We start from the raw sequence: 12,232 nt of genomic DNA, 5'->3' as shown, positions 1-12,232 counted from the left end.
GATACTGTCAGTGAAGAGAGGTGTTATTAGTCCTTGAGTACTGAAATAATAATGATGAAAGTAATACTAATCTAAGAGTAGTAGGCAAGGGTGAGTCTGAGTGGCAGGAGTGTGGAGGCATAGAGAATACATTTTTGCAGTTACCTAGATGCAAGGTCATTTACATCGGTACCAAAATGGTGGTTCTGGCTGCTCATGGGAAAAAATGACTCACCAGAGCATTCTTGGTATAATAAACAGCAGATCCTGGTTACAGATTTAGTTTTTGACCTGGTGATACAAAGAGAAAACAAATTGATGTGATTTCTAACTAAGGAGATAGGACAGAGGGGAATGACAGCTGCCTTAGGAAGATAGAAGGAAAAATTCACTTTCAAGTATTTTGAATTTAAGTTACTGATGGAACAGTCAGGTACAAATGTTCTGAAAAATAGTGATATGAGACTTAGTGAAGTGAAAGTGAAGTCGCTCAGTTATGTCCGACTCTTTGCGACCCCATGGACTGTAGCCTACCAGGCTCCTCCCTCCATAGGATTTTCCAGGCAAGAGTACTGGAGTGGGTTGCCATTTCCTTCTCCAGATATGAGACTTGGTCTTAGATAAAACGTTAAAATTGATGAGAGAGATTTAGGAGTAAATAAGTTTGTCAGTGCTGGTAAGTTTGTAAAGCATAATAGATTACAATCAAAAGACCTTTCGTGAATGTCTATAGTTTGTTGACTGATTAATAGAAGGGAGAGAAATAGTCAATAAGGTAGGAAGGTAAGTTTCATGCTATGGGAATGAAAACATGTGAGTTTTAAGAAGAGGTAGAAACAATGAAGAGCCATTTCTGTAGAAGTGTGAGGGCAAAAGCCACAATACATGAAGTTAAGGAGGGTGAACATATGGGAACTAGAGCTCATAATGAGAAGGAAGGAGATCTGTGTTACTAAAAAGAATAGCATGAAAAAAGACCTGAGTAAATTAAAAGTAGACAGTAAGGACCCAAAGAAGATAATGTGTGAATGCTAAAGAAATGAATGGTTCTGGTGTCCTAGAGAAGGAAGATGGGAAAGACTGTTTAAAGTAGAGATAGAAAAATTGGAATAGGAAGCAAGACCTTTCTTTGAGATTAGAGTGATGAATGACAAGGCAGGACAAATAAACATGGAGGAACATGGAGTTACTTGTATCAGAAGATCTGTCTTTATTAAGGACAACATGAGATCATTTCCTGAAGAGACTCTGCTTTTATGGACTAAACACAATGTCATTGGGGACCTCTGTATGAGAAAATAGTAATTGTAAACTTACACAGCTGTTAGAATCTCACTTTGTGTGGCTTATTTATGGTAAATCATAAAATATGTTATATTTTTTCTCTTATTTCAGCAAAAAATCAGTTAGAATTTTGTTGTCATATGCTTCGAGGAACAATAGACCCAAAGGAACCATCTACTTATGAATATGTGAAATTTATAGGAAATTTCAAATCTTTAAACAGTGGTAAGTTAAAATGCTTCTCTTACAATGTATTTTCACTTGTTATTCTTTTAAGCTCTTAAAGACAAATGTTCAAGTATTAGTAAAAACTAGGTTTTTACTGGAGTAACTGATGATATTTATTTCCTTATTGCTTTAGTATCCACTTCAGCACACAATGGTTTTGAAGGAACAATACAACGCACACATAGGCCTTCTTATGAAGATAGAGTTTGTTTTGTAGCTACTGTCAGATTAGCTACACCTCAGTTCATCAAGGTATGTTTCTGTTTCCCAGAGGGGTTTCACTTCATATTATGGGTCCTATCTGTTGTTTTTTTTATTGTTTCCAGATACTTCCTGTAAACATTAAAGTAGTAATGGCCATGAGTCATTAAACATGTATGATCATAATATTTTTGAAGCAAATTGTGAGTTATCAAAGCACTCATCAAATTATAGAACTAATTTTTTGATAATATACCTTGTGTTGGGTTGGCCAAAAATTTCATTTGGGTTTGTGAAATTTTTGGCTGTTAACCAGTGGTTACTTATCACCATTGTCCTGCTTTTGTGCAAAATTTTAAGGTGCTTTTGTTGTATAGTTCACAAATACATTAAAGGGGAAAGGCCAAAGATTGCTTTTGAAATTTTATTTTGAAATACACAGGTGACCTTCTTAATACATTTAATTTACCTTTTCAATTTAAAAAGTCAATTAAATAATTTTATTTTCATATCCTGGGTCCAGGAAGTAGGTGATTAGTAGGAAAGTCAGCAAAGGAAAGACTTCAGTCACTGCAAAGTGGCTGAAAATAAGCCAGGCTAAGATTTTAAATTTAGGGAAATACATAGGACAAAGTACTGAATTAGCAGTTAGAGGATCTTAAACCACTCTGACTCTACTTGTTTTGGTCGTAGAAAATAATGGCAGTGGTAGCATGCTTTTTGCATGCTTACCACATGCTGTTTACGTGCATTATCTCATTTAATACTTATAAATGGTGGTATGATCACCATTTTATATATAAGGAAACTGTGGCTTAGGGGAGTTAAGTTACTTACCCAGAGTCACAGCTATTAAGTAGTAGAACTGAGATTGATTCTAATTCCTTTTCTTTCTAAACCCAAACTCCTAATCACTACATTGTGCTGCAGAAGGTCATTCAAGAAGACGGGCAGGTTAGAATACATTGTTGAGTATGACTAGAGTCTAGGGTTGCTGTGAATGGAGGGAGGGTAGGGATGTTGAGAGATGAGGTTAGAAAAGTAAGCAGATGCTGGCAGTGATATATGTTTCTTTCTTTGTTGTTTGTTTCTCCTTGTTTAGATTTTGTCCTAATGGAATGATCAGCTATTAAGATTTTTCTGTCAGGGAAATTATACAATCGTGTTTGAGTATTTATAAGGTCATTGTGGCCAGAAGAGAAGATGAGTTGAAGGACAGGGAAACTTGTTTGGAATATTTTGCAATAATGTGAGCCAATGGTGGCAACTAGACTAAGACCCTGAAGATGGATGGGATTGAATAGATTAAAAAAAAAAAAAACTTAGAAGGTGAAACCGAAAGGATTTAGTAGTGGCCATTTAGATGGTGAAAGGTGAAAATGAGTGTATTGTGATTATTAGATTTTAGACTTAATGGCACAGTACAGGTATCCCTCCATTAATGGGATGGAACATTATGTAACTGGATATGAGGATTAAAATAGTTGGTTCATTTTAGGACATGTTGAGCTTGTGGTACGTGGAAACATCCAGACAGAAATATAGAACTATAATTCAGGAGAGAGATTAGAATGAGACTTTATAGGCATGTGAGTGAATAGAGAAATGTGTGGAGTGAGAAGTACTCCCCCAGAAGCCTGCATGTGTTTATTGCCACATTCCTTAGTACTAGAAAATAAAAATTTTTTAAAAAAAAATGTTTAAGGAAAAATTAGCTAAAAATGACTTATACAGATAGCAATATTTAGGAATTTGCTGAGTATACAGAAAAGTATTTCTCAATTTTAATTATTTATTTGTAGGAAATGTGCACTGTTGAAGAACCCAATGAAGAGTTTACATCTAGACATAGTTTAGAGTGGAAGTTTCTATTTCTAGATCACAGGTAACTCCCATTTTTAAATTCTATAAAAAGATTAATCATTATAATTCTTGAAATTATTGGATTTCAAAGACAAACTTTTTCTAGTCAGGATGCTCAAACTCCTTATCCATTATTTTTAAGAAATGAAGTTTCCTCCCAAAATTGGTTTGTAGTTGAGTACTTCTTATTAATGGAAAAAGTCATAATATTGATTGTTTTATATATAATTTAGGGCACCACCCATAATAGGATATTTGCCATTTGAAGTTCTGGGAACATCAGGCTATGATTACTATCATGTGGATGACCTAGAAAATTTGGCAAAATGTCATGAGCACTGTAAGTAGATTTTAATACTTCGGGTGGTAATACTTTTTTAATCTGTAAATAACTATCTTATTAATAGTGGTAAAACAGACCATTTTTGTACTTTTGAAATGTATTGGAAAAATTTCTTTTGTATGCATAACTACTTCTAATAGGAATCCTAGATCGAGTCTAAATTAAACTTCCTCCATTTTATATATTTCAATCTATAGTAGTAATACAGTTTTATAATATGGCATCTAATAAACCTTGTTTTGAAGTATAGAAGTTCTATATTTAGAGTAAGAGAAGTCGATTCCTTTGAAAATTATATTAGAACACTATTTCATGAATTTTTATTTCTAGGCATGTGAGTCTGCACAGGGAGGTATGCCACATTTAAAGAATCTCTTACAGAAAACTCAGTGAGCGCTTCATTAATGTTACCATCCATTGTTATATTAACGGAAGGAACATTCTCATCTCATTTTGCCCTGTTCTGAACAACTTACATGTATTATTTTCATTATTCATAGTCACAGTTGTATAATAGAAAGTAGGTACTGTTATTATCTCCACAAGTAAACTGAGACACAGAAAGGCTAACTAATTTATTTACAGTCCCATATAACATTGGTGGCAGATGTCAAAAAGTCTACAAACAATAAATGCTGGAGAGGGTGTGGAGAAAAGGGAACCCTCTTACACTATTGGAGGGAATGCAAACTAGTATAGCCACTATGGAGAACAACATGGAGATTCCTTAAAAAACTGGAAATAGAACTGCTATACGACCCAGCAGTTGTACATACACACTGAGGAAACCAGAACTGAAAGAGACACGTGTACCCCAGTGTTCATCACAGCACTGTTTATAATAGCCAGGACATGGAAGCAACCTAGATGTCCATCAGCAGATGAATGGATAAGAAAGTTGTGGTACTTATACACAATGGAATACTACTCAGCTATTGAAAAGAATGCATTTGAGTCAGTTCTAATGAGGTAGATGAAACTCTAACCTATTATACAGAGTGAAGTAAGTCAGAAAGAAAAACACCAATACAGTATATTAACACATATATATGGAATTTAGAAAAATGGTAACGATGATCCTATATGTAAGACAGCAAAAGAGACACAGATGTAAAGAACAGACTTTTCTGTGGGAGAAGGTGAGGGTGGGATGATTTGAGAGAATAGCATTGAAACATGTATATTACCATATGTGAAATAGATGACCAGTCCAAGTTCAATGCATGAAATAGGGCACTCAAAACTGGTGCACTGGTACAACCCAGAGGGATGGGATGGGGAGCGAGGTGGGAGGGGGTTCAGGATGGGGGGATACAGGTAGACGTGGCTGATTCATTCCGATGTGTGGCAGAAACCACCACAATATTGTAAAGTAATTAGCCTCCAATTAAAAAAACAAACAACCTTGGTGGCAGAGATAGGATTAGAGTCTGGACCTCCTCCTTTACCACAGGCTGTTTGTTCATTCTTTGTTTCAGAAGTTTGTTTTAATAAATAGGTTTCATTTGCCTCTCTGATCCTCCTTCCCAAATCTTTCATCTTGAGTGTCCTCTAAAGCTTAATTAGATATTTAATGTAGCTTCATGTCTTAGGCTGGTTTATAAACCTCTCTCTATGAAAATAAAGCGTGTTATAAAATATCACGAAAGAAATATTTTTCACTTCGAGTGATATGGGCACTAGGCTCCGTGATGTATTAAAAAAAACCTGACACCTCTATTAACTAGCTGGATAATTTTCGACAAGCAATTTTAAGTATGTAGACTTTGATTTCCTCATGAATAGTGACGGGTTGGAGGAGAGAGAGCGAACACGATTCCGGTCCAGCCTGTGTTAAGGTTTTGTCCACTGAATATCAGTCTATTAAAAATGAATTTTATGGTCAAAGAAAATTAGGTAAGAGTTCATAATCTCCCCAACACCAGAATCTTGACAGATTAGCATACTCAAGGCTTTGAGAAGAACAAATTTTCCCAAGTTAATTTAACGCAGAACCCATTTTATGCTTAATATCTGCTAAAAGACTTTTGAACTTATAATCTGCAAAGAATGTTTTGGGAAATACTGCTTGAAATACTGTTTTGGGAAATCAGCTACTTGAAATAATTAAGTTTTTCTGATTTTGGTAAGTTCAGGTTTAGAAGTAAATGCCTCTAAAATGCTATACTTGGACTTCCTGGTGGTCCAGTGGTTAAAAATCCACCTGCCACTGCAGAGGACATGGGTTCAAGTTCCTGGTCTGGGAAGGTCCCACAGGCTGCAGGGAAACTAAGCCTGTGTACCACAACTGTTGAAGCCCACGCCCTGGAGCCTGTGCTCTGCAATAAGAGAGACCATTTTAGTGAGAAGCCCGCACACCGCAGCTGGAGCAGAGCCTCAGCTCGCCCGAAACTAGAGAAAGCTTGGATGTAGCAACGAAGACCCAGTGCAGCCAAAAAATAAAAAGATGCTGTGTTTGCAGAGGGTGAGGGGTAGGGTATGGGGAGTACAGCTCAGGTGTGATTACTTATTGCTGTTATCCTTAATATCTTAGCAGGAGAGAGTCAGTATGTGAATAATTTATTCTCAAGTATTTGGACATTTATTGTGTATGAAAAATACCTACGATCAGCAATAACAGGCTAAAAGTTGGGTGCTATGGAAGATTTACTATATGTTATTGAAAAGCCAGAAGAATGATAGATAGATAGATAGATAGATAGATATGAATATGAATGATACCTTTGAGTAAAAATCTAGTAATACAAATCAAAAAATATTTTTTTCTTCTTAGTAATGCAATACGGAAAAGGCAAATCTTGTTACTATAGGTTCCTGACCAAAGGACAGCAGTGGATTTGGCTTCAAACTCATTATTATATCACTTACCATCAGTGGAATTCAAGGCCAGAGTTTATTGTTTGTACTCATACCGTAGTAAGGTAATACTTCTTTTATAGAATTTCTGAATATGGAAACATTCATAATGATTCTGGAATGTAGTTTTATGTATGACTTATTACAAAGTACAGAGTGATTTTTTTCTCTTTTATTTCTCAGTATTTTTTTCAATATTCAGTATTATTTTCTATATTATTGAAAATATTCATATTTTCAATTTATTATTAAATTTACTTATAGGCATTAGATAGAAATAAAGATAACATAATTTCTGACATAAGTTTTATGGTTTAGAGCAGATGCTGTAACTGTCTTTTGTATACCACAGTCAGTCATGCAAAAGGAGAGCTGGAGTAGATAAAGCATACTGTTCCTTTATTTAATTCCTCTTGATTTAGGTCCTGTGTGGTTACAGATCATTTATAGTAGGACATTAAACTTTTTAGATATGTAAAAAAAAGAAATTTGAATTAAGATACACTCTGTGTGTATATATATATAGTGCTATATATGTATATGTTTAAGGGTTTTTTTGGTACATAGAAAATAGTCTGGAATTTGTGATGAACAAATGAGATACATAATGAACATTGAATTGTTGCACCTCTGCAGTGTTTTAAATGAATGATCAAACACTGAAATTGCATTTTTTTCCACTTGTAGTTATGCAGAAGTTAGGGCTGAAAGACGACGAGAACTTGGCATTGAAGAGTCTCTTCCAGAGACAGCTGCTGACAAAGTATGTATCTTACATGTTTTTAAAAAATTATTTCTTCTCAATGAATAACAAGACTCAATAATTTATAGAAAAATTGTTTTTCAAATATTTCATTTACTTGTAATTATAACTATAGTATTTATTTTTATATTAAATTTAATATTTTAAAACCTCATGTGTTTTTAAAAAAGATTTGATGGGCCTGCTATTTAGAGATCATTATATGAAACATGTATGATCTCAGAATTAAACTAACATTTATTACAATCTGCTAGGCTCTGGTTTTTATATGAAACATGAAATGTCGTTTATTTCTCAGACATCCTTATATCCCCACTTTGAAAATAGTAAAACTGAGCTTAAAGACTCAAAGTGAATATATCCCCACTTTGAAAATATTAAAACTGAGCTTAAAGACTCATGACTGGAAAGTTATAGTCAGATTTTGAACACTGGTTTCTTTTTTTATTATATCAGGTAGAAATATAGTGTATTAGCTACCTGTTGCTATGTAACAAACCTTAATGATATAAAATGACATACATATATTATCTCAGTAGTTTCTGTGAGTCAAGAATCCAGACATATTTTATTTGGGCACTCTGCTTCAGAATTGGTCATGGGTCTGTACTCAAGGTTTCAGTCCAGGGTCCCTCACAAGCCTGTAATCAAGGTGTCAGTGGAGCCACAGTCATCTCCAGGTTCTCTTTCCAGGCTCACTTAGTGGTTGAAATGCATGTAAACACCACAACAGGATATCACTTCATACCTGTAAGAATGGCTGTTATCAGAAAGGCAATAAATAGCAAGTATTGGCAAGGATATGGAGAAAAGGGAACCCTCATGAACTGTTGGTGGGATTGTAAGTTGGTGCAGTCACTACAGAAAATAGTATGGAAGTTCCTCAAGAAATTAAAAATAGTATGATAAAAAAATAAAAAATATAAAAATAGTATGATAGAGCAGTTTTACTTCTTAGTATTTACCTGAAGAAAAAACAATTGTAAAGATTTATATATCCCTATGTTCATTGCAGGATTATTTACAATAACTAAGATACAGAATACCAAACCACCTGACCTGCCTTTTGAGAAATCTGTATATAGGTCAGGAAGCAACAGTTAGAACTGGACATGGAACAACAGACTGGTTCCAAATAGGAAAAGGAGTATGTCAAGGCTGTATATTGTCACTCTGCTTATTTAACTTCTGTGCAGAGTACATTATGAGAAATGCTGGGCTGGAAGAAACACAAGCTGGAATCAAGATTGCCGGGAGAAATATCAATAATCTCAGATATGCAGCTGATACCACCCTTATGGCAGAAAGTGAAGAGGAACTAAAAAGCCTCTTGATGAGAGTGAAAAAGTTGGCCTAAAGCTCAACATTCAGAAAACGAAGATCATGGCATCTGGTCCCATCACTTCATGGGAAATAGATGGGGAAACAGTGGAAACAGTGTCAGACTTTATTTTTCTGGGCTCCAAAATCACTGCAGATGGTGACTGCAGCCATGAAATTAAAAGATGCTTACTCCTTGGAAGAAAAGTTATGACCAACCTAGACAGTATATTCAAAAGCAGAGACGTTACTTTGCCGACTAAGGTCCGTCTAGTCAAGGCTATGGTTTTTCCTGTGGTCATGTGTGGATGTGAGAGTTGGACTGTGAAGAAGGCTGAGTGCCGAAGAATAGATGCTTTTGAACTGTGGTGTTGGAGAAAACTCTCGAGAGTCCCTTGGACTGCAAGGAGATCCAACCAGTCCATTCTGATGGAGATCAGCCCTGGGATTTCTTTGGAAGGAATGATGCTAAAGGTGAAACTCCAGTACTTTGGCCACCTCATGCAAAGAGTTGACTCATTGGAAAAGACTCTGATGCTGGGAGGGATTGGGGGCAGGAGGAGAAGGGGACAACCGAGGATGAGATGGCTGGCTGGCATCACGGGCTCAATGGATGTGAGTCTGAGTGAACTCTGGGAGTTGGTGATGGACAGGGAGGCCTGGCGTGCTGGGATTCATGGGGTCGCAAAGAGTCAGACACGACTGAGCAACTGAACTGAACTGAAGATACAGAAACAAGTAAAGATGTGGTACATACATATAGTAGACTCAATCATAAAAAATGAAATATTGCTTTTTGTGACAGTATGAATGGATCTTGGGGCCACGATACTAAGGGAAATAAGTCAAAGAAAGACAAATTATCTCACTTATATGTAGAATTTAAAAAACAAAACAAATGAGCAAGCAAACCAGACTCATAGAGAACAAACTGCTGATTGCCAGAGTGAGGCATTGGGGTGTGAGATGGGGCAAAATAGGTGAAGGGGGTTAAGAGGTGTAAACTTGCCGTTGTAAAATATGCCATAGCATAAGAAAAATTATAAGTGCTTTCCTCAGAAAATATCTTTTATTAAAACATAATGGATCTTTTTCCTCTAAGCCGTCATAGTCTTTTTGGAAAAATTCTTTCATGTGGGATCCATGAGAGCAGAGAACATGTCTGTGTTATTTGCTGCTATATTCTCAGCATCTTGAGCCATAGAAGGCAATTTTTAAATTGAAATATAGAAGATGCAAAATTTATTAGTTTTAGGTATACAACATAGTGATTCAGCATTTAAATATATTACAAAATGAATGTGTGTCTAGTCCCCATACAAAGTCTTTTGGAATTGAAACAAAAATAAATGGGACCTAATTAAACTTAAAAGCTTTTGTACAGCAAAGGAAACCATAAACATAATGAAAAGACATGGGAAGAATGGGAGAAAACACTGGCAAACGAAGTAACTGACAAGGGATTAATCTCCAAAATATGCAGATAGCTCATGAAGCTCATTATCAAAAAACAAATGACTCAACCAAAAGATGGGCAGAAGATCTGAATAGACATTTCTCTAAAGAAGACATACAGATGGCCAGTAGGCACATGAGAAGATTGTTCAGCATCGCTCATCATTAGAGAATTACAGATAAAAGCTACAATGAGGGTATTACCTCACACTGGGCAGAATGACCATTATCAAAAAGTGACCATCAATAACAGCTGAAGAGGATGTGGAGAAGAGAGAGCCGTCCTACACTTTTAGTGGGAATGTAAATAGGCACAACCACTATGGAGAACAGTATGGGAGGTTCCTCAGCAAACAAAGAGAGCTCCCAGATGATCCAGCAGTCCCCCTCCTGGGCATATATCTGCAGAATCCATAATTTGAAAGGATACATGCACCCCAGCGTTCAGTTGCAACACTATTTACAATATTCAGGATATGGTAGCACCCTAAGTGTCCATCAGTAGATGAATGGATAAAGAAGTTGTGGCACATATATACAGTGGGATATTACTTAGCCATAAAACAGAAGGCAGCAACATGGATGGACCTAGAGATTATCATACCAAGTGAAGTCAGTCAGAGAAAGAATCATATTGCTTATATGTGAAATCTAAAAAATGATACAGATCAACTTATTTACAAAACAGAAATAGTCTCACAGACTTAGAGAATAGACTTGTGGTTACTGAAGGGGAAAGGTAGGTGGGAGGGATAAATTAGGGTGTTGGGATTAACATATATGCACAGTATTATATATAAAACAGATAATCAACAAGGACCTACTGTATAGCACAGAAAACTCTACCCAATACTCTGTAATAACCTTTGGGAAAAGAATTCGAAAAAGCATAGATAGATACACAAAAATCACCTTGCTGTACACCAGAAAGTAATGCAATGTTGTAAATCATCTATACTCCAATTTTTAAAAAAACCAGTAAGGACGGTACTGAGCCAGGAGTAGAGAAACTTTAATTCAGCTACTTAGTGAGGAGTAAGCACAAGGTGAGTAAATGACTACAGCAAGGAGAGATAGTGAGTTACTTGGTGTGATAATGTGGCGTTCATAGCTGTGAGTTTTGGGAAAGGTGGAAGGGAGAATGTTCAGGCCAGAGCAGTAGGAAGACCTCTGTTCTACCTTCGGAGCAGAGGTCTGAAGATTGAGGGAAAGGAAACTCCAGCTGCCTAAGAGACCTACAAGGAAAGTGGTATCCTTTGGGGGTAGGGGGTGGGAGGTTCTGGGTTTTAGTCAGAGGACGCCAATGAAGGAATGTTCATCAGTGAGGTTGAGAATACAGCTTTTGCTGCTTAGGGAAACTGAAGGCAGGCAGAAGGGTTTCAGGAGCTGGGAGAGGGTGGGAGATGGAGACAAAACAGGATGTGAAGAGCAATTAGAGTGCAGGACAGTGGGCATTGTGTCACATAACCCATTTTTTCCTTTTGTGATAGTAGTAATTTTGAAATCATTTATTTATATCTGTGTATACACACACATTGCCTTCTATGTAGCTTCCCTGCAATAGGGAACAGTATTTATTGTTGCTTAATTCACTGTTGCATATGGAGGTTCTTTGACGGACCCTCTTTGACACTTTGCTCCACTGTAATGAGCAAACAGAAGATGGGTCTATCTATATACCTGATATGTTAATAGGTGGGCTCAGCTGGTAAAGACTCCACCTGCAATGCAGGAGACCCCAGTTTGATTCCTGAGTTGGAAGGATCCCCTGGAGAAGGAAATGGCTACCTACTCCAGTATTGTTGCCTGGGAAATCCTGTGGACAGAGGAGACTGGCAGGCTACAGTCCATGGGGTCACAGAGTTGGACATGACTGAGTGACTAAGCATAGCACAGCATGTTCATACGTAGAGTTACATATATGGTGGTGGCAAGTATTT

General features: G+C 36.5%; 1 protein-coding gene across 12 annotated transcripts in view; it reads left to right on the top strand.

The window, feature by feature from the left end:
- The window catches only part of CLOCK (clock circadian regulator), a 124,132-nt gene that overhangs the window by 87,027 nt on the left and 24,873 nt on the right, over positions 1-12,232 (top strand). For all 12 annotated transcript variants that reach the window (XM_060416640.1, XM_012179336.4, XM_060416642.1 and 9 more), the window contains 6 exon segments: positions 1,375-1,488; positions 1,625-1,743; positions 3,495-3,577; positions 3,789-3,895; positions 6,672-6,819; positions 7,442-7,517. In XM_060416640.1, the coding sequence (XP_060272623.1) occupies positions 1,375-1,488; positions 1,625-1,743; positions 3,495-3,577; positions 3,789-3,895; positions 6,672-6,819; positions 7,442-7,517 (647 nt within the window).

Source organism: Ovis aries, chromosome 6 (assembly GCF_016772045.2).
Source record: "Ovis aries strain OAR_USU_Benz2616 breed Rambouillet chromosome 6, ARS-UI_Ramb_v3.0, whole genome shotgun sequence".
Classification (NCBI taxonomy): domain Eukaryota; kingdom Metazoa; phylum Chordata; class Mammalia; order Artiodactyla; family Bovidae; genus Ovis; species Ovis aries.
This window is presented reverse-complemented; position numbering and strand designations above follow the sequence as displayed.